The sequence below is a fragment of the Notolepis coatsorum genome, assembly GCF_963971535.1.
Source record: "Notolepis coatsorum genome assembly, chromosome: 5".
In the NCBI taxonomy this organism is placed as follows: Eukaryota; Metazoa; Chordata; class Actinopteri; order Aulopiformes; family Paralepididae; genus Notolepis; species Notolepis coatsorum.
Genome location: NC_140169.1, coordinates 200166495 through 200191043, shown reverse-complemented (window position 1 = coordinate 200191043; position 24549 = coordinate 200166495). Strand labels below are relative to the sequence as shown.

Genomic DNA, 24549 nt, shown 5'->3' with positions numbered 1-24549 from the left:
AGAGAGAGGAGAGAGAGAGAGAGGAGAGTTAGAGGAGAGAGAGAGGAGAGTTAGAGGAGAGAGAGAGGAGAGAGAGAGGAGAGTTAGAGGAGAGAGAGAGAGAGAGAGAGAGAGAGAGAGAGGAGAGGGAGAGGGAGAGGGAGAGGGAGAGGGAGAGGAGAGAGAGAGAGAGGAGAGTTAGAGGAGAGAGAGAGGAGAGTTAGAGGAGAGAGAGAGGAGAGAGAGAGGAGAGTTAGAGAGAGAGAGAGAGAGAGAGAGAGAGAGAGAGAGAGAGAGAGAGAGAGAGAGAGAGAAAGCGAGAGAGAGAGCGGAGAGAGAGAGAGAGAGAGAGGAGAGCGAGAGAGAGAGAGAGAGAGAGAGAGAGAGAGAGAGAGAGAGGTTGTGTCTTTCAGAGCTCCTGCTCTTACTCAAATAGGATATATAGGAAAAATACACTCAAATAGGAATATACCTGGAATATACCTGGATATCTCTACAAAAGGAGCTAGAGAGGATTATACCAATCTCATAATTTTCATACCACACATCCGGGTAATCTGGAATTAAGACCTGTTTTTGGACTAATTGACCGGAAAGGTCATATGATCACAGGGGCAAACTCAAGGACCAGTGTTTTGTTGCTTTGTTGGAGTTATAACGGAGTAAGTACCTGGACTGAGAGAGGCCTACCTCAAACAAAAAACTGAATAATACTGACATTTTAGGCAGACATTTGAGCTAAAACATCTACAAAGTACAAACTGGTAAACTGGATATAACCAGACTCCTTGACAGGCAAGGACATAGAGGTGTGAAGTTCTTCAACCCTCAACAATGGAACATGAGCCACACACGCTCCCTGATACAAATGCAAATAAGGGCCAAACGCAAGTCCCCAAAGTGCTGTACCCAGAAGAAATTAAGAGCAAAGCAGAAAAGAAGAAATACAAAGAAGATTTTTTAAAGAGCAAGCCAAATAAACTATTTGCAGACTTTGAATGCACTGGACGCAAATCTAACCTAATTTTCTACACTGAAGACTATACGGCATGGCACGCGGCCACACAAGAGCATCATCCCTCTGCTACAAAAAGGGGAAACAAGGACTCACAAACACTGTTAATAGACACAGGGGAGAACCAAACAGTTGCAAACTTCTATCATACAGGAATGATAGTGAATGATAGTGATTCAGGGCAACACAAGTCCCTTTGAGAAAGACTTCCCCAGAATCAAAGAAACGGCACTAAAGAAAATAAGCAGTGAAGACCCACTCACAACAGACCATTGCTGCTTCACCGAGATAAAACAAATGAAGGACATGTTTTCAAAGATAGAACGCAAACAAGTGGAAATTGAGCAAAGAATTACAGACCCCCCCCCCAACACAGAGCGAAAGGACTCCCTGTCTGCTCTCTGGGCCTTGGTGAAAACACACATGGAAAGAATAGAAGAGGTGTCGAAACAGAACAATGAACTCAGGCTGGAGCTGAAAGAAATCAAAGAAGAGATGCAAATAGCCAAATTGGAGTCGACAGAAATGCGGACATCCATGGGTAAAGTGGAAGAGGTGTCGAAAGACATCAATCTAATCAGGCAGGACATGCAAAACCTCAAAGAGACGTCAACAGCCAAACCAGCTCTGACCACCGAACAGCCCCAAAAAACAGAGACAGTAATTCAGGATGAAGATGAGGACAACCAACCAACAACAGCAGAGACTCAAGACACCCCACCTCCAACATCACCCACCAGACCTCAAGGTCCACAGATTGTACTCCTCATGGACTCAAACGGGAGATACGTAGAAGAAGGAAAACTCTTCCCAAACCACAGAGTTAAGAAAATAAAGTGCCAGAATACCAAACGGGCTATAGAACTACTGACAGAAGAAAACCTGGGATCCCCCAGCCACATCATAATACACACAGGCACAAACAACTTGAGAACGCAGACAGAGGAGGAGGTGACCAAATCTGTCATGGAAGTAGTTGAAAAAGCCACGTCAACATTTCCCGTAGCAAAAGTAGTAATCTCGGCACTGCTACCCAGATGGGATTACTGCCCAGACTTCATACAAAGTATTAATGCACACATCTCCAGAAAATGTGCATTGAAGAAAAACGTCTACATGGCAGCTCACCCCACCATAGACCTGGACAGCCTGCATGACGTTGTTCACATCTTCAAAAGAGCAGTCCCTAACTTCGCAAAGACCCTGAAAGACGTTGCACTAAACCGTAGCCCTACCACATCCTACAAGAGCAACAGAGGGATGAACACCCCACCCAGAGCCACGCCCAGAAGACCTTCTGCACCCAGAGAACAACAGGCTACAAACAGAGACCACCCTGCACCCCAGGCCAGGCCCACGCCCAACCTGCAAAGGATGCATCACACATATGCACAGGCCGCCCAATTTCGACCTGCCCCCCTCCTGCAGACCCCCCCCCAGCCAATGCATATCCTGCCAACCCCACAACACACATACACACAGCATATGCCACCACCAACCCCATACCACACAAATGCACAGGTCAACCCCATGACCGACAGATCTCCACCCGGGGAGCTGACCGTGCATCAGATGATCAGCAAGATCTTCTCATTTGTGGTCCAGGACAAAACCACTGGATTATAACACTGTAATAATGGAATACAAATCTTTTACCATCTCAAGCTGGAATATACAAGGTCTGAGGTCAACTGCCCTTGGAACAAAGAGCAGAAACCCAGACTTTACCACAGAAATGTCAAACACAGACATCATGGTCCTACAAGAGACATGGCACAGAGGAAACAGTCCTACTGGCTGTCCTGCAAACTACAGAGAGCTACTGGTACCATCCACCAAGCTAACAGGGGTCAAACAGGGGAGAGACTCTGGAGGCATGCTAATATGGTACAAATCTGAACTAACCCACTCCATAAAGCTAATCAAAACCGGAGTTTTTTTCATCTGGTTAAAAATAAATAAGGAACTTACATCAACCGAGAAAGATATCTACCTGTGTGCCACCTACATCCCCCCAATTGAATCCCCATACTACAAGGAAGACATGTTCCTAATCCTACAAGACGAAATCAACCAGTTCCAGGCTTACGGGCACATTATAGTCTGTGGGGACCTCAATGCCAGGACAGGACGAGAACCTGACACTCTCAGCACACAGGGAGACAAACACCTACCAGGAGGTGGGAACATCCCCTCCCAAATATGCCCCCCCAGAAATAACTATGACCAAACAACAAATAAACATGGGTCACAACTTATACAGCTCTGTCGCTCGCTGGGACTGTACATAGTTAACGGTAGGCTCCGAGGGGACACTTATGGTAGGTACACATATAGCTCATCTCTGGGTAACAGTACAGTAGACTATTTTATCACGGACCTCAGCCTAGAGTCTCTCAGAGCGTTCACAGTCAGCCAGCAAACACCCCTGTCAGACCACAGCAAAACCACTATCTACCTGAATAGATCAACACACAACCAGGAAATACCAAAACCAAACAAACTACACACTATTAAAAAACACTACAAATGGAAAGAAAGTAGTATGGAAGCATTCCAATCCGCTATCAAGCTACAAAAAATCCAATCCAAATTAGACCAATTCCTAGAAAAAAACTTCCAACACAACAGCAAAAGTGTAAACGGGGCGGTAGAAAACATCAATAACATATTTGACCTTACAGCTTCCTTATCCAACCTAAAGGCCTCAAATAGGAAAGCGAGGAAAAATAGAAATAAAAATACGCATGACAAATGGTATGATAATGATTGTAAAAATCTCAGGAAGATATTAAGGAACCTATCAAACCAAAAACACAGAGACCCAGACAACCAGAACACACGTCTCCAATACAGTGAAACACTGAAACATTACAAAAACACAGTCAGAAAAAAAAGAGACCAACATATTAGAAACCAGCTACAAGATATAGAGAAATCTATAAAAACAAACAACTTCTGGGAAAACTGGAACAAAATAAACAAACAACACCACGAGGAGCTACCCATCCAAAATGGAGATGTATGGGTAAACCACTTCTCCAATCTCTTTAGCCCAATACAAAAAAATGAACAGCAAAAACACATACAAGACAAACTACAAAGCCTGGAGTCAACCATAAAAGACTACCAGAACCCGCTAGACTCCCCAATTACACTACAAGAACTACAGGACAAAATAAAATCACTTAAAATCAAGAAGGCCTGCGGAGCGGATGGTATCCTAAATGAAATGATCATATTCACAGACTCCAAATTCCAATTGGCTATACTAAAACTCCTTAACATTGTCCTTAGCTCCGGGATCTTCCCCAATATCTGGAACCAAGGACTCATAACACCGCTCCACAAAAAGGGAGACAAATATGACCCAAACAATTACCGTGGGATCTGTGTCAACAGCAACCTTGGAAAAATCCTCTGTATGATCATTAACCACAGACTCACACATTTCCTCACAAACAACAATACCTTGAGCAAATCACAGATTGGCTTCCTACCAAATCACCGTACAACAGACCACATTCTCACCCTCAGCACCCTAATCGACAACCAAATAAATAAAAATAAAAGCAAAGTATACTCCTGTTTCGTTGACTTCCAAAAAGCATTTGACTCAATTTGGCACGAGGGTCTGCTATACAAACTGTTAGATAGTGGCATTGGAGGGAAAACCTACGACCTCATAAAGTCAATGTACACCAACAACACATGTGCTGTGAGGATTGAGGGAAAACACACAGACTTCTTCCCTCAATGCCGTGGGGTTAGACAGGGGTGCAGTTTGAGTCCAACCCTTTTCAATATATACATAAATGAACTGGCAAAAACATTGGAACAAACCGCAGCACCTGGCATCCCCCTAGCAAACACAGAAGTCAAATGCCTACTGTTTGCAGATGACCTGGTGCTGCTGTCCCCAACAAAAGAAGGGCTACAACAGCACCTTGACCTTCTGCACAAATTCTCCCAGACATGGGCACTGACAGTAAACCTAAACAAAACTAAAATTATGATATTCCAAAAAAGGCCCAGCCTACAACAACAAAAACACAAATTCCTCCTAGACACAATTTCCCTAGAACACACAAAAAACTACACATATCTCGGCCTAAACATCAGTGCTACAGGGAACTTCAATCAAGCTGTGAACGACCTGAGAGACAAAGCAAGAAGGGCTTTTTATGCCATAAAAAGGAACATCATATTAGACATTCCAGTCAAAATCTGGCTCAAAATATTAGACTCCGTCATAGAACCGATTTCCCTATATGGTTGTGAAGTCTGGGGCCCACTTGCAAACCAAGACTTCACCAAATGGGACAAACACCCAATTGAGACTCTGCATGCAGAATTTTGCAAATCCATTCTCCGCACCCAACGGAAAACGCCAAATAATGCATGCAGAGCAGAACTAGGAAGATACCCACTAATCATAAAAATTCAAAAAAGAGCATTAAAATTCCACAACCACCTAAAAGAAAGCGACCCAGACACACTCCACAACATAGCCCTCACCCACAGAGAGACCCTCGATAGATGCCCACTCAGCCAGATGGTTCTGGGACTCTGCTCACAAACACAAGCAGAACCACCAGACAGTAACCACACTGGACTAAATCAAATTATAAGAAAACAAAAAGAAAACTATCTGACACATTGGAAAGAAACAACCCAAAACCAGAGCAAATTGAAATGCTATTTGGCCCTAAACAGAGCGTACACAGTGGCAGAATACCTGAGCACCGTGACTGACCCAAAACTAAGAAGATCCTTGACTAGGTACAGACTCAGCGAGCACAGCCTAGCCATTGAGAAAGGCCGCCATAGGCAGACCTGGCTCCCAAGAGAAGACAGACTATGCACCCACTGCACACAAGAAGAGGTGGAAACCGAGCTCCACTTCTTAACAACCTGCCCCCTATACCAAGACATCAGAGACATATACTTCCCACAAATTGCAAACACCCAAAGAGACTTTGAAAACATGGACAATAACTCAAAACTCCCATACCTACTGGGAGAAATACAAGAATGTGCAAACACAGCAGCAAGATTTGTGAGCTGCTGTGACAAGAAAAGGACATCCAGCGGAATGCAACCACCATAAAGACTGTACAAGAAATTCCGTCTGTAATGTACTGATTTATTTTGCTTTATGTTTGATTGTTTTGTTTTGTTTGGCTTTGGCAATGTAAACGTATGTTTCCCATGTCAATAAAGCCCATTTGAATTGAATTGAATTGAATTGAGAGAGAGAGAGAGAGAGAGAGAAAGAGAGAGAGAGAGATAGAGATGGAGAGAGAGAGATGGAGAGAGAGAGAGAGATGGAGAGAGAGAGAGGTGGAGAGAGAGATGGAGAGAGAAAGAGAGAGAGATGGATAGAGAGATGGAGAGAGAGATGGAGAGATGGAGAGAGAGAGATGGATAGAGAGATGGAGAGAGAGATGGAGAGAGAGGGAGATAGAGAGATAGAGAGGGGGAGAGAGATATGGATAAAGAGAGAGATAGAGAGGGGGAGAGAGATATGGATAAAGAGAGAGATGGAGAGAGAGAGAGCGAGATAGATGGATAAAGAGAGATGGAGAGAGAGAAATGGAGAGAGAGAGAAATGGGGAGAGAGATGGAGAGAGATGTGGAGACAGAGATGGAGAGAGATGGATAAAGAGAGAGATGGAGAGAGATGGATAAAGAGAGAGAAATGGAGAGAGAGATGGAGAAAGAGAGAGAAATGGAGAGAGAGATGGTGAGAGAGATGGAGAGAGAGATGGAGAGAGAGATGGAGAGAGATGGAGAGAAGAGAGAGAGGGAGAGAGAAAGAGAGAGAGAGAGACACACACATACTGTAGAAGGATGGATGAAGAAATAAAAAAATGGCATCGGCAAAGAGCTCTTTGTCATCATGCCTCCTCACTTCACATCACAAGCTGTTGTTACGCTTCCAACTCATCTTGTATTAAAAGGTAGAGAAAGAGGGACTGGTAGTGAGAGAAGAGGAGGCCATGTCGAGCAGAGAGGATGAAGACGAGGAGGACAGAGGAGGAAGGTGGAGGAGGAGGGGGTGTGCGTTGTCTCTCACCTGGGGTGCCGGGGGGCCCTGGAATCCCATCATAGCCCGCTATGCCGCTGTCCCCCGGAAGACCCGCTCTGCCCTTGCTGGCCCCCAGACCCCTGCCTGGCTCTCCCCTGTGGCCGGCGGGGCCGGGGTGACCACCGGGGCCCGCGGACCCCTTCTCTCCAGGCTGTCCCGCCGTGTCTCCCTGTGAGTAACGCAGCCCGGGGCAAATGGTAAGAAACGTGAATGGACTGCATAAAGGACAGGCCCAGGCGATTTGTGGTGTATCGGGGGGGGGGGGGGAGTCTTTGGCTGAACGTGCTCCTCATTCTGGCTAGAGTGTGTGGGAGGGGTTCTCCAGGATGGCTTCTAGCTTTTTCCTCAGCCTCCTCTCAGCCACCACCTCTAGATTAGCCAGCTCACCACCCACTACGGAGCTACAGTAGCCTTCTTCACCAGCTTGTTCAGCTTAGAATTACAGTGTAGAATTACCACATGCCTCCTCCGATACATGTGGAGTCGCCAGACGCTTATTTTCACCTGACAGCGACGATGAGTTTCACTGGGCGAACGTAATGCGTGCGGAGGTTCACGCTATTTCCCCCACATCCCCTCCCTGCTTGAACAGGCACCCAGACCGACCAGTAGGAGTCGCAGTTTTACAACGACCAGGATACACACCCCACCGGCTTCCCACCCGCTAACACTGCCAATTGTGTTAGTAGGGACGACTGACCAAGCCGGAGGTACCGCTGACAGCATGCAACAACCATCAAATGCACACAGCACACACATCCACACGCACACACTCACTTTAAACAAACAGTTCACTGCAGCACCCACTTTACACACTTTAGATCACCTAAACACACTTTACACTTTATATTTATTGGTAAAGGATTTGCACTACAACTCGTACACCTTACTGTAAATTGTACCTAAATTGTACCTCATCCCATTTCTGCTCTGCACTATATAGTATTGTATATTAGTACATTGCATAGTATATTGTATATTGTATGGTAACTCAGTTACTTCTATTCTGCATCGAACATTGTACATATGTCTATACTGAACACTGTGACCTCTATTTTTACTTCTATTTTACATGCTATACTATTTTATTTCATACTTATCTTGTCTAACACAGTCTCTGGAGCGAAACAGTAAGAAGCATTTTGTATAAAAGTATTCTGTACTTCTGTATGACAACTATTAAAGAAACTTGAAACTTGAGCTGGATTCGATCCCAGAGTCTCCAAGGTGGTAGGTGAGTGCTTAGACCACTGCACTACCCAGCCGCCCCCATCTTCCACCTATGATTTGATTTTTGATTTGATATTTTTTATTTTCGTGTCTTACATACAGATGTATGCCCAGCCCATATGGGCTTACAAGACACATAACAATAAGTATATAATAATATACTTTACCAATTACTTAACAAATGACCAAGATGGCCATAAAAAAAAAAAAAAAATACAAGAAAATACAATAAAACGTAATATAACACAAGCTGTACTCAATGTAAATAAACAGAAAAACAAGGTGAATTCAAATACAATTATATAGGATACAGTGTGTTTTGTCTCAGGTGCCATGCCTTCTCCAAAAATCCTGCAAAACCGAAGATGTCCTCCACAAAAAAACAACTCAACATACAGCTCTCAGACTGCCAAAACAAATCTGGGTTTACAATTTGAATTTTTTCAAATAAAGCCCTCCTCAAAGTGGTGTACAAAGGGCAATAAAAAACAAAATGATATTCATCCTCCACCACTCCCAGATCACACAGAACACACAACCACTCCTCCTCAGGTTTACCCTGGAACCTCCTCAGGTTTACCCTGGAATCTACCCACTTCCACAGCCAATGGCAGGGTGCCAGACCTCAACTGGGCACACAGAGACCTCCGTCTTCTCTTTAAGTTTAACATTACATAAGGTTCAGTAAAATACTAATTTTTAATTGCAATATATTTTCTAAGTTTAGGTTTTTTCAAAATCTCCACCTTCCACTTATCCTGATGGATTGTTGATTATTTTGTTTTAATTATGTGAACCTTACACTGCAAATTGTTCATAAAAATCATACTCAAGTCAGTAGAAGAAAAAATCATAGACATCTCTCTTGACCAGGGATGACCGTGTGCTCTGTCCCAATTAAAAATCTTTTTAGTCACCCTGCCATTTGGCAGCTGGACCAGGCGGTTCCATAACCTCACCATTTCACCTTTTTGCTTGACCAAGCAAGAATCCCACCCCATGTCCCCTTCTATAGCCCCTTTTGGTGTGTATTTATGGACTCCTAAAAAGTATCTTATGGCCCGGTTCTGGATCGCATTACATTCAGGAGCATCATCAAAACCCCATACTCCAGCAGCATAAAACAAAACAGAACCCACCATTGAATCAAATAATTGTGTATATGTTGAAAACCCAAGGTCAGTGCACACTTTCATTTTACTCAACACGCCCCCTAGCGCCCTTCCTGCTGACTCAGACATTATTTTCCTTCCTTCTATGAAGCACATGTACTCATTAAAGGTGAAACCAAGATATTTATAAGAATGTGTGTAAATCAGGGGCGTTGGTCCAAATTGAAACTTATGACTACTCTGCTGTTCGTGTTTTTTCCTAAAGTGCATAATCTGTGTTTTTTCACTGTTAATCGCAAGTCTCCATTTCATGCACCAAGAACTCATAATATTCAACATGTTTTGTAAATTTGCTTCATTTTCTGCAAACAAAACAATATCATCAGCGTACAATAAAATACTTAGGATTATATTATCTATTGGAATACCAAGATTGGCTTGCTTGATTTCTTGCGCCAGGTCATTAACATAAAGGGCGAATAAAGTAGGAGAAAGCACATCTCCCTGTTTTACACCGAATGGTGTGGGGAACCAGCCGGTCCTAACATCATTCAGCTGCAGACAGGCAGATGGGGCCTTATACAGGCTTTTGATAGCCTTATAAAATAGTCCATCAATACCAGAACAGATTAATTTATAGTCCAAAAGCTCTCTATTAATCCAGTCAAAGGCTTTTTTAAAGTCAACAAAACAAACAAATGTATTCTTGCCCTCGTCCAATCTGGCTCTCACCACCGATGATAAAACAAAAACATGATCAATACAAGCTCTCTTAGCCCTAAACCCATTCTGCTCATCCACCAACATTTCATTATATTCTAAGTATTTATTTAATCTATTATTAAGAACACTTGAATATAATTTATAAACTGTACTGATCAAACTAATACCTCTGTAATTTAGTGGGACTCTAGGGTCAGCTTTTGCAGATTTGGGGATGGGCTTAATAATGGACTTGTTCTATATCGAGGGGATGGTGCCTGTGTTAAAACAAGTTTGATATAAACAGTGTAATACATTCAGCAGATAGGGAGTTTTAAGGACCTCGTTCGACAACTCCTCAATACCCATAGCTTTCTTCAGTTTCGCTCTGTCCACTACACTCTGTACCTCGTCTAACGTAATGTCACTATTTAATAATTCACAACCTGTAGGGCTATTGCTCATCCCAAGTTCGGCCTCACATTTTAACTTACATATTTCTGTCAGGAAACCATCATCAAATAAAGGGTGACTACTACAAGCATACAGACTACTATAGTCGGTTTCCCACTTTTTCAGAATCTGCTCAGTTTCAAAACATGATTCACCGTTATCCAATACAATCTCCATTGGGACTGTCTGGGTTTTTTTGGGGCCTAGTTTATTTATTTCTTTCCAGAATTGCTGGGGATTACTGACTTGTAGTTGTTCTGTATGGAGAGCTTGTCCTCTCTTGAAACGGCGTTTGAAAAATCTGAGTTTCTTATCAAATTTTGTTTGACAAGCTTTAAATTCATTCAGTAAGTCTCTTCTCACACTCTGTTCCTTGCATTTTAGAAAAGATTTTTCGGCTGCCCTTGAATTAAGCCATAGCCCATTTAATTCATTATTCCAATAAGGTTGTTTGGTCTTAAAATACTTTTTGGGCGACCCGCCTTTCTTTGTAGCACAGTGTCGACCAATTTCTTTATGCAGAAAACTACATAAGCTATTGTAACAGAGATCAATATTCTCCTGGTTTTTCGGACCGTTATTCAAGAGCTCCATGACATCTAGTAAAGCCCCCTGGCAAATCTCAGAGGAAAGAAAATTAGCTGGCAGGTGTCTATTACATGGTTTGATTTGCTGCAGGGGTTCAACCATGCTCTGGATATTAACTGAGTCACCGGCCCGAAAGTGTAAGCATAGTACTGAATGATCAGGTAATCTACTATGGATATCAATAAGATTTGCACCTTCAGAGCCAACAAGTTCAGATGGTGTATAAACACTAAATTCAATGCATGATTTCAAGTCAACGTGAGGAGTTACAATGTAGTCCACAACAGCTCTCCCCTTTATAGAAATTGAAGTGAAATTATCTTTGTCAGCGTTTAATCTCCCATTTACTACACAGCATTTTGAGTCTTTTAAAAATTCAATGAAGGATTGTCCGTGTTTATTTACAGTCAGATCTAAAGCGGATCTAGGCGGGATGTCATCTGCCTCCACATAATCTTTCAGATCTGCAATGCGACTATTTAAATCACCACACAAATAAATAGCATCTGCATTAACTGTATACAATAACGTCAGTAAATGGTTAAAGAAAAAGTCCGCATTACGTCCCCAAGGTGAGGTTTCCGGAGACAGATAACAAGAAATGATAATGAAAGAATACTTTGTCTCCCGGTGTTCAAAACGTAGAGCGAGAATTCCATCGTAGGCTTTGTCCACAATAATAACTGAGAATGTATCAAAAATAGTGTTCTTTACACAGATACCAACGCCGCCAGAGGCTTTAACCGCTCTTCTGTGAGCAACCCGATTATAACCAAACCAGGTGAAGCCATTGAACTCAAGCAAGTCTGTAGAAAGATGAGTCTCATTCAAGGAAATAAAATCTGGCTTTAAGGAGTTTAGCAGTACAGTTCTAAGTTCACGGTTTGATGATGTCCACCCATTAACATTCCAGTGTACTAGTCGAAAATTCTTTACTCCACCTATGAGTCATCTTCCCCCTATGAGCCATCTTCCACCTATGAGACATCTTCCCCCTATGAGTCATCTTCCACCTATGAGTCATCTTCCCCCTATGAGCCATCTTCCACCTATGAGCCATCTTCCCCCTATGAGCCATCTTCCACCTATGAGCCATCTTCCACCTATGAGTCATCTTCCACCTATGAGTCATCTTCCCCCTATGAGCCATCTTCCACCTATGAGCCATCTTCCACCTATGAGTCATCTTCCCCCTATGAGTCATCTTCCACCTATGAGTCATCTTCCTCCTATGAGTCATCTTCCACCTATGAGTCATCTTCCACCTATGAGTCATCTTCCACCTATGAGTCATCTTCCCCCTATGAGCCATCTTCCCCCTATGAGCCATCTTCCACCTATGAGTCATCTTCCACCTATGAGTCATCTTCCCCCTATGAGCCATCTTCCACCTATGAGTGAAACTCTTCAAGGACGTAGGAATTCAGGGGCGGCCGGGTAGCGCAGCGGACTAAGCACTCGCCTACCACCGCAGAGACACTGGTATCGAATCCAGCTGTCAGCGGTACCTCCGGCTTGGTCAGTCGTCCCTACTAACACAATTGGCAGTGTTGGCGGGTGGGAAGCCGGTGGGGTGTGTATCCTGGTCGTTGTAAACAGCGACTCCTACTGGTCGGTCGGGGCGCCTGCTCAGCGAGGAAGGGAACTGGGGGAAGTAGTGTGATCCTCCCACGCGTTACACTCCCCCAGTGAGAGTCCTCGCTGTCAGGTGAAAAGAAGCGGCTGGCTGACTCCACATGTATCGGAAGGGACATGTGATAGTATCTATCAACCCTCCCTAGACCGGCAAGTGGGGGGCAAATGCGCGCAACGACCAGGAAGGGAATTGGCATAACGACTAAATTGGGATGGGAGAAAAATACGGGAGGGAGAAAAAGGATAAAAAGGGATACAAAAAAAAAGGACGTAGGAATTCTGCATTGTTTCTTTAATAAATGGTAAAACTCTACCGAGCGAAAGGAAGGGGAGACTATCGCTATGGCAACGACTGTTTATGACTGGTTCTGCTCACCGGAAGACCCGGGTTCCCAGGGAATCCGCTGAGCCCACTTGGACCGGGAGCCCCCTGGACACCTGACTCCCCCTCCGGGCCAGAGTCTCCAGGCACGCCAGAGAGTCCTGCGGAGGTCACACACACACACACACACACACACACACACACACAGACACACACACACACACACACACGCATACAGCACACACACACCACACACACACGCATACACAAAACACATACCACACACAAACACATCTTAAATGTTTGCTTTGAATTTGTGTTGCCAGGTCCAGAGGACAGAACGCCCCCTGCTGGACAACAGCGCTACTTTCCGGCAACGGAATATTATTTGATGCTTATTTTTGGAATAAGATCATTTAAATAAGAGGCTTTTCTCCACCTTTTTCTTTGGCAATGATGACCTCGCCTTTTTGTCCCTTTGGTCCCTCAAAGCCTCTGGGTCCAGGGAACCCCTAGAGGGAGACAGAGAGCATGCAACGTGTTACACTCTAACAGAACCCCTAGAGGGAGACAGAGAGCACGGCAAAGAAAACAGGGATGTAACTTCAAATAGATAGAGGTAAATAAGATAAGTGGACAATGGTTTTCAGTGGAATTGCGATGCTAGGGAACAGCTGAGACTCATTGCGGCGTTTGCATCAATAGCTAACAAATGAAATCAAATGAAATCCATTTAGAATAGAAATATGATTTTTCTTCTAACCTTCCCTCCCTCCTTCACTCATTTACTTACCTCCTTCCTTCCCTCACCTCCTCCTTCCCTCCCTCACCTCCTCCTTCCCTCCCTCACCTCCTCCTTCCCTCCCTCACCTTCCCACTCACTCTCTCCCTCCCTCCCTCCCTCCCTCCCTCCCTCCCTCCCTCCCTCCCTCACTCACTCACTCACTCACTCACTCACTCACTCACTCACTCACTCACTCACTCACTCACTCACTCTCTCCCTTCCTCCCTCACCTTCTCACTCACTCACTCACTCACTCACTCACTCACTCACTCACTCACTCACTCACTCACTCACTCACTCACTCACTCACTCACTCACTCACTCATTCACTCACATTTGTGCTTCCACACAAACAACAACCAGGCTTGTGGCCAGTGGAAGGCCTCTCCTGACCCTTTCACTGCCGCACTACTAAACAGTTAACCCTTTCACTGCGACAACACACAGAAGGTTAACCCTTTCACTGCCACACAACAGCAGGTTAACCCTTTCACTGCCACACTACAGAAGGTTAACCCTTTACTATCACAGTAATATAGTAAAGGGTTAACCTTCTGTAGTGTGGCAGTGAAAGGGTTAATCCAAGTCCTGCGTTGGGAGTCCAGGTTTGACAGCGAGGCGCCCCTACACTCACCGGCAGTCCAACGGCACCCTGGGGTCCACTGTTTCCTTCGTTGCCCTGACGACCGAACTCTCCTGTCATCCCATCATCACCGTGGTTACCGGCAGGCCCAGACGGGCCCTGTTCAGTGCTCTCACCAACGCACTGACACAAGCCGTTATCACCTGAAGCACACACACACAGACACACACACACACACACACACACACACACACACACACACACACACACACACACACACACACACACACGCACACACACAGACACACACAGACACAGACACACACACACACACACACACACACACACACACACACACACACACACACACACACACACACACACACACACACACACACACACACACACACACTCACACACACATCCTTAGTTGGTAATGTTGTAGTAATCAACTAATATTTTTTTTATAATATCGCTATTGAGGTGCTAACCCTGGCACATTTATTCCAGGTCTAAATGTTTATTATTGTGTATTGTCTTTGTTAAATGGATACATTTGTTACCTTTCTCTCCTTTAAATCCATTGAAGCCTGGTCTTCCTCTCTCACCTGGACTTCCCTTGAACGCATCACAACCTGAAGGATACAGCATATGTTAGGAAACAGCACAGACTAGTCTTTCACTCACTCACTCACTCACTCACTCACTCACTCACTCACTCACTCACTCACTCACTCACTCACTCACTCACTCACTCACTCACTCACTCTCTCCTCACTCACCCCACTCACCCCCCACTCACTCACTCACTCACTCACTCACTCACTCACTCACTCATCCTCACTCACTCACTCACTCACTCACTCACTCACTCACTCACTCATCACTCACTCACCCCCACTCACCCCCCACTCACCCCACTCACTCACTCACTCACTCACTCACTCACTCAACTCACTCACTCACTCACTACTCCCTCACTCACTCACTCACTCACTCACTCACTCACTCACTCACTCACACTCACTCACTCACTCACTCACTCACTCCTCCCTCCCTCCCTCCCTCCTCACTCACATGATCCTTTGGGCCCTTCTGGGCCCCTGAATCCTGGGATGCCATCAAAGCCAGGGGCCCCGGCCTTTGTGGCATTAGTTCCTGTATCTCCAGGGGCCCCCTGCTCTCCCTCTGTCCCCCTTGTGGCCAAAAGGGCCAAACAAATCCACGCTGTTGGAAGAAAACAATAAATGGGTTTATTATTTAATATTTTATTAAACAACACATTTTGTCAGTTTTAATTTTTTTATTTTCACTGCTGTATTTAGTTATAGACAATCTGATAGCTGTCAACATAAATTCCTTGTAGCCTACATGTCAATGAAGTAAGGTCACTGCACTAGACATTGGCCAAGTTGATTTGAAGTAAATTCTGCATTATGAGCTATTTTGACATTGTTTTGACATTTGACATACATTTCACAGGAGAGCATTCTGAGACTGGTACTGATACACCCCGAGGTGTATCAGGTACATGGTAGACAGACTCTATGTGTCAGGTACATGGTAGACAGACTCTATGTGTCAGGTACATGGTAGACAGACTCTATGTGTCAGGTACAATGGTAGACAGACTCTATGTGTCAGGTACATGGTAGACAGACCGCAAATAGGTCTAAGGTCCAAAATAGTGAGGTTAAGGTCACTGGTGTGAAGTGCAAAGTGGGGATTATTTTAAGATTTGAAGGTGAAATCTTTGTTAGGAATAGAGAGAAAATAGTATTTTCCACATAAAAATACAAGCTATTTCTGTCAAGTAAATTTTTTGTCAATTTCTTGTCCATTTTTCTTTTTAAATTTTGTCTTAAATTCACTGGCCTTGTTGTTGTTCACTGTTGCTGGCAGGAAGTCCTGCTGGGCCCGGGATGCCCTTCTCTCCCAACGGACCCGTCTCTCCCTGAGGACCGGGAAAACCGGGAAAACCGGGAGGACCAGCTACACCCCACAGGACCGGAGCCGAACACAGAGAGACACAAAGAAAACAACAGAAAAGCAATCATCAGCATCAGCAGGACAACAACAACAACAACAACAACAACAACAACAACAACAACAACAACAACAACAACAACAACAACAACAGACGACTCCAGGCGATCCTCCTCCGACATACTGTAGCTGAAGAAACTGCCGGAAGATCTTAGATCTGCCCCAACTGTATTAATTTATAAATGTATAACTGTTGATTGATATGCACTGTCCCTGATCAAATAAACTGAGTAAGTAAACTAAACTAAACTAAAACTAAACTCTGCCTATTTTTAAGAATAGGCTAAAAACCTGTATGTTTGTTTATGCTTTTAACTGCTGCTAAACCATTGCACTCTTTTTTGCAATTTACTGCACTTTGGTTTTGTTTGTTTTAATGCACTGAAAATCTATTTGTGAAAATGTACTGCTTTTTATACTGCACCCTTCTCTGTTCCTTTTATATATATATTTTTTAAATTATTCTTTATGCTATTGCCTTCTTTTTATAGTTTTTTGTGTACAGCCCTTTGGATTGCCTCTGTGTATAAAATGTACATAAATGTATATAAATTTGCCTTGACTTGACTCCGTTGAATCGTTGATCTACACATAATACAGCTGTCAAGAGAGACATTCAGCAAGCAAAGTGTGATGAGCGAAGCTACTTTTGATCGATTCACTCACAAATGTGCCTACTATATTTCTGTTATTATTTGGTCACAGTCTAAATGCCCAAAACCCCCACCACCTCCTAATAGACAGTCTCCTCCCCACCGCATGTATATATTCCCTCCCCGCCGTATGTATATTTCTCTCCCACCCACCCACCCCCTCCTAATGTACAGTCCCCTCCCCATCATATATACTCTGTCAGGATCTAGGGGTAACAGTACTGTATATTTGAATACCGTTTATGTCACAAATGTATCAGTACTAAATACCTATATGTCCCTATGCCATAAATGTCATGTATGTTGTGTATGTCATAAATGTCTATATGAATTGAAAATGGGGGACCCTGATGGAAACAAGACAAACGTCTTTCTCAGGTCTGCATCCCCTTAACAATTGTATGTATTGAGCCGTACTGTATTGTACCCATTCTGCAATCTGTTAAATAAAGTTTTCATTCATTCATTCATGTTTGGTCAATAAGTGGCGGTCCATGTTTGTACTTAGCAACAGGTATAACTTGATTTAACTTGAGCCAGTGACTCACTTCACTTCCCGTCTACCTAACGATTTGTCTTGTGTCTGTGAATCTATATATAAATCTACATGTATGTTGAGAGAGCATAGAGCCGTATGATCAGGCATTGTATGGTTATATAAGTTATTTGACAATAAATGGGTTGTGTGAAATCCCAACAGTGACATCATCTGACTAGCTATTTCATGCTAGCGAAGCTATCTTGGTGCATTCCCTTTCTGTTGCTAACAAACTTAACATCATCACACAGCCAGACACTGTTAAAGAGTAATGAGCTGTAGTGAGCTTGTGAAATACATTGTTTTGATTGCCCATTATGCAGAATACATTTGGTTAATATGTGGAAATAACTGCTCATTATGTGATTGTTTTTAACCCGTTCAGCACTGTACCTTGCAGAGTCCACGAAGGCCATCCAGAAGAAGTGACCGGCCCCGGGTCGCCTCTGTCCCCCTGGAACACACAACCTCTGCACCGTCACTCTCTGGCTTTAAAGTTGTACCGAAGAGTTCGAAGCTTCATTCATAACGTTGACATTCAAATTCTAAATCTACATTCTAATTATTATTATATATTTTTTTATGTGTCTATTCATTCTGTTTTAAACCAATGGGGTTTTTCTTCACAGTTGCAGATAAAGATTAGGCTACACTAATATTATAGTATTATACTATTATAGTTATAGTATATTGATTGATTGATTGATGGAAGGAGTGGGTGGGTGGGGGACACTGTACAACTGAACAAGCAAAACTGTACATTGGAATATTGACAAGACCATACTTGGTCATTTACTGTACATTGGGGGGGGGGTTGTGTTAGGACATTTACAGGGGCCAGTTTAGAATTGCAGTCTCCGGTAGGTGTTTTTTGAGAGTGTTTTTGAAAGTGGGTAGTGATTCACATTCCTTTACAGCTTTGGGTAGGGCGTTCCACATTGATGTGGCATAATTGCGAAACGTGTTTAGTCCCTTGTTTGAGCCGAATCTGGGTTTAACATGATTTGTGGAGCTCCCTCTGGTGTTGTGATCGTGGTATTCACTGACCTTTGGGAAGTATTTTGACATGTACATGGGTACCTTGGTCGTGTAGTGTATCTTGTAGACCAGGCCTATTGCAAGTTGCTGTACTCTGTCGTCTACTCTAAGCCATCCTAGGTTGTCAAAGTGGGCAGGGGTGAGGTGGGTTCTAGGAGTAAGGTCAAGCAGTAGTCTGACCAGTTTGTTTTGAGATGTTTGTAATTTTGTTTTTAGTGCCTTTGAGGTGCTTTGGTACCATGAGGTGCAAGCATAGTTGTAGTACCCTTGAATGAGTGCTCCTGCCAGAGTCTTCAGGGTATTCTTGTTTACCAGTGAGGAGATCCGGTACAAGAATCGTGTTCGTTGGTTGACTTTTTTTATTACATTGGATGCCATTTTGTCACAGGAAAGATTTGCCTCTAGGATGGAACCCAGGTAGGTAATATCTTCTTTCCTTGTGACCATATTGTCACCCACTGTAACTGAGAAGCCGTCGGTCTTGCCGAGTTTGTTATTTGAACCGAAGAGAATGGACTCTGTTTTGCCCATGTGTAGTGATAGTTTGTTATCAGCGAGCCATATGCAGATTTTGCTTAGTTCTGAGCTGAGGGTTTTTTCAACCTGTAACTTATTCTTGTCAGAGACCAGCAGGGCTGAGTCGTCCGCAAACAGGAACAAGTTGCAGTCACAAGCTGACGACATGTCATATGACTCGTCATGAAGATTTAAATAAACATTTATCATAAATGATGTAGCCTATCTGCATCCGCTTGGTGCCCGGCGCTCCATCAAGACGTCACCATCACTTTCGTGCCCTTATTGGATTATTTATGTTGACGAAACTGACAAGTTATATTATCATACTGGCAATCGCGTCTCGCTCTCGCCATTATGAGATAACTCATAATGGCGAGAGCGAGATGCTCAGCCAGTATTCATATAACTAGGTTATAGGATAACCTTTTGTTATATTCATTAAAGAAAGTTGATTTAATACAAAAAAAATACTAATTTAATCAGATGAATCACTTTATTCAAATTGAGGATTTAGTTTGAGAAAAAAATAATTATGATTAAAATATAAAAATAGACAACAGACATTCGAAGCTTCATTCGAAAACGTCAATAGAAGCTTCGAATGTAAAAAAATTACATTCGGTACAGCCCTAGTTTCAAGTGAACCTTTTTTATTCAAATTCTAATCTCATATATGAGATTGTAAACCTGAAAGGGTGACTGTAGGATGTGACTAATGGTAACTGGTACATTGACTAATGGTAACTGGTACATTGACTAATGGTAACTGGCACATTGATTATTGATGCATGATCTATGATGATGATCAGCTATCACGATTAGTGGTGTAATCACCTTAGGACCGTCTCTGCCACCATATCCTGGTACACCATCGTCCCCCTGGAAACAAAACACAACAGGCAGACAAACAGACAGACAGGAAGTCAGACAGACAGACAGACAGACACACACGCAGACAGACAGACAGACAGACATGATGAGATCACAAAATACAGAAGACACACACACACACACACACACACACACACACACACACACACACACACACACACACACAGGAAGTCAGACAGACAGACAGACAGACAGACAGACAGACAGGCACATGATGAGATCACAAAATAAGTTACAGAAGGACACTGCTCTGTATTTCAATTCTCAGATAAACGTTTCACTTGATTAGCAAAATCTTGCGCCTCTGTGACAGTACACTAATCTAAAAGTAATGTACTTCTACACAGTATGTACTTCTACACAGTATCTTCTACACAGTATACTTCTACACAGTATGCACTCCACACAGTATGTACTTCTACGTACTTCCACACAGTATGTACATGTACTTCCACACATTATGTACATGTACTTCCACACATTATGTACTTCCACACATTATGTACTTCTACGTACTTCCACACAGTATGTACATGTACTTCCACATATTATGTACTTCTACACAGTATGTACTTCCACACAGTATGTACTTCCACACAGTATGTACTTCTACACAGTATGCACTTCCACACAGTATGTACAGTACGCACCCTGGGCCCATCTTGTCCCTGTCTGCCCGGCGGACCCTGGAACAGAACATCACAATGTTTTGTTACTCACTTTATTCACTGTGTGAATGTGATGTCATAATGCTCATCAGTGGTGGAAGAAGTACACAGTTCCTTTACTTAAGTAAAAGTAGAAATACACAGATAAATGAGTACTCTGGTAAAAGTAAAAGTCCTCCATTCAGTAAAAGTAGAGAAGTATTTGCTATTTAATGTACTTAAGTACACATTCTACATGACATTTGTGTATCCACTGACCTCTATAGGTTATGTTAAAGTGGTATGTGGTCCAGTTATGCTGCTCTGATTAAAGGTTATATGTTAAAGTGGTATGTGGTCCAGTTATGCTGCTCTGATTAAAGGTTATATGTTAAAGTGGTATGTGGTCCAGTTATGCTGCTCTGATTAAAGGTTATATGTTAAAGTGGTATATGGTCCAGTTATGCTGCTCTGATTAAAGGTTATATGTTAAAGTGGTATATGGTCCAGTTATGCTGCTCTGATTAAAGGTTATATGTTAAAGTGGTATATGGTCCAGTTATGCTGCTCTGATTACATCCTCTTGAAGTTGACAGGCTTCAAATGTGAAAGTATATAATTTTCATAAATGTTTTGTGACTAGTAACTGATGCGTTCAGATAAAAGTAGTGGAGTAAACAGTACAATATTTCCCTTTAAATGTAGTAAAATTATAAAGTTCCCTAAAATGAAAATACTCACATAAAGTACAAGTAGTTAAAAAATGTACTTAACACTTTGAGTGCCACTCACGAGATTTCTCTGTTTTTTTTTAAGGTGGTTGCATGCCACTCACGAGATTTCTCGGATTTTTTTTATTATTATTTTCTTTTCGTGAACTATACATCGGCGGCCATCTTGCTACCACATTTCTGAACGTCGCTCGATTCCGCCAGGTGGCAGTAGAGCCCTATGTTGTAACACATGTATAATGTTATCAGTCAATCTACCTGCATTATTATAAGGATGATGGATCTCTGCTGTGATTGGTCGATAGTAAAGATCGTGACGATCTTGACCTGCCCACCTGATATTTAACCTGAACACACCCAGCGTGAGCTCAGTGCGTCTTCGGATTTTGTGAATACAGTTATCATTGAGAGAGAGAGAGAGAGAGAGAGAGAGAGAGAGAGATAGATAGATAGATAGATAGATAGAGAGATTAGCGTTTTGATTTGATTTGATTTTGAGCATTTAGCATTGATAGTAGTAGTGATAGTATTTCTAGTAGTAGTAGTGATTGATAATATATTTTCTTCATTTTGTAATACTTATTTTCTTTTGTAGTACCAGGTAATATTAGTTGCAGTACTGTAGCAAGTACAGCACTTTTAGATAAGTGCTTAGTCCGTGTTTTAGTAACACTAGTTAGTAGATTTTCATAGCCGTTTTTATAGTAATAGTTGAGAGTAGGTATTCACAATGAGGAGAACGAGGAAGTCGGTAAGGAGAGGCAAACTCCCGGACCGATACGTCCAGACCACACTGCCGTTCACCCAGGCCCCGGTTCCACCAGCTGCCGCTGGGACGAGCCGTGCACCTCCGCCGGCACCGATCAGTTCTCCAGTCGTGGCCGCTGCCACCGGCTCTCCGGTAACGATCGCGCCGCTCCCGGTCAGAGCCACAAAGAAGCGGGTTGGGGCCCCGGTTACCGCAGCTGTCGCTGGGACAAGCCGTGCACCTCCGCCTCAGGTGAGGCCGGCACCGATCAGTTCTCCGGTAACGATCGCGCCACTCCCGGTCAGAGCAACAATGAAGCGGGTTGCGAAGACCCGACATGTGTCGCCGCCGTCCTCCCACACCACGGACGAGTCTGAGATCGACATCGCTGATGATAATGACGAGTGGATGCCAGGTAATTTCAATTCAATAAATGGTCAATTCAAGGCATGTGTAACTCGAATATATATATATATATATATATATATATATATATATATATATATATATATATATATATATATATATATGCATGTGTTTATTGAATCCATGTGCGTGAATGTATCTCGTATGATCGAATGTTTGCAGATACATTGCAAGCTAAAGCTAATATATGCATGTGCAGCGTATGTATATGATCAGCGAATGTGGGTCTTTGAAAAGTGCTATAAAAATCAATGAATTATTATTATTGTGTCGCTATATTGCGTCTGTAACGCGGGGTATATACACAGTAACGCGAATATATGCTAACTGTGATTTATTATATATCTTTATAGGTCCAGGCAGAATGGACATGGAAGACATGGACGACGATGATGAACCCATGCAAGAACTGGAGGGTATTTGGCCGTACAATCGGAGAATTGGTAAGTTTACAATTTGATTTTAGAATGTTTTGTGACTGCATGCATGATATCGCCACGTGGTCTTTGATCTGGTCTCAATGCAGCATGGTGAATTGCATTGATTGAAGTAGCGCCAGTAGCCACGTTGTCTTTTGATGTGCTTTGATGTCGCAATTGTTTATGTCTGTTGGACATGTTAGTTAGTAACCCCCCATCCCCACCCCCACCCCTGCACTCTCTCTCTCTCTCTCTCTCTCTCTCTCTCTCTCTCTCTCTGTCTCTCTCTCCAGGTGTTAGTTCCCCACCCCCCCCATCCCCACCCCCCACCCATCCCCACCCCCCACCCCTGCACTCTCTCTCTCTCTATCTCTCTCTGTCTCTGTCTCTGTGTCTGGGTTAGGGTTAGTTTGTCTTTTGATGTGCTTTGATGTCGCATGTAACCCCCATCCCCACCCCTGCTCTCTCTCTCTCTCTCTCTCTCTCTCTCTCTCTCTCTCTCTCTCTCTCTCTCTCTCTCTCTCTCTCTCTCTCTCTCTCTCTCTCTCTCTTATCTCTCTCTCTTTCTGTAATTGATTGTTACTTACTGGGAAGTATATCTGTCTATGTGCTTTGATGCATGGATCAATTTGTATATCTGTTAGTTCCCCACCCCCCCCCATCCCCCACCCCTGCACTCTCTCTCTCTCTATCTCTCTCTCTCTGTCTCTCTCTCTCTCTCTCTCTCTCTCTCTCTCTCTCTCTCCTCTCTCTCTCTCTCTCTCTCTCTCTCTCTCTCTCTCTCCTCTCTCTCTATCTCTCTAAACGGTGTGTGTCCTCTCCTCTCTCTCAAAAATCTGACTTTACTGTTTTTTATTGCAGATTCTGACACAGACTCTGTGGAGGAGATTGCAGAAGGCGCAATAGATGACATGGAGTACGTTGACTCCGATGTCGAAGTTGCCATGCGTACAGCAAGGAGACCATGCACACCTCCGATAGGTGTGTATATATCTCGCTCTCTCTATCTCTCTCTCTTTTATTGTGACAAAGCTGACGTCCCTTTTTCAGCTTCAGCGTCAGCGAAAGCAGGACCAGCTGCTGAGGCAGATACAGATTCTTCTGAAGAAGAGGATGTCCATGCTAAGCAGCGGGGTGAGTTTTGATCACTATCTCACACTGACTCATTCACTCACACAAGTTTCTAAATATGTATTATATGAATGTGTCTACAGTGCATTGTAGTATACCAGTTAGTTATTGTAATCTCATAATTTACAGGCAAAGGTCGAGGCCGGGGCAGAGGTCGGGGCAGAGGCAGAGGTCGAGGCCGTAAAAGCACAGCTGCTGGTGGGAGCGATGAGTGGATCAAAAGTACAGACAGTTTTGTGCCACTTAAATTTACCTTTGACGCAGAGCC

General features: G+C 43.4%; 1 protein-coding gene across 1 annotated transcript in view; it reads right to left on the bottom strand.

Annotated features, from left to right (window-relative positions):
• Positions 1-24549, bottom strand: part of col4a2 (collagen, type IV, alpha 2) — a gene marked incomplete at its 5' end in the record, with an annotated part of 201665 nt that overhangs the window by 88038 nt on the left and 89078 nt on the right. The window contains 6 exons of the mRNA XM_084314415.1: positions 7074-7254; positions 13567-13639; positions 16366-16486; positions 18125-18185; positions 20123-20167; positions 20830-20865. Of these exons, the coding sequence (XP_084170541.1) occupies positions 7074-7254; positions 13567-13639; positions 16366-16486; positions 18125-18185; positions 20123-20167; positions 20830-20865 (517 nt within the window). The remainder of the gene's footprint in view (positions 1-7073; positions 7255-13566; positions 13640-16365; positions 16487-18124; positions 18186-20122; positions 20168-20829; positions 20866-24549) is intronic.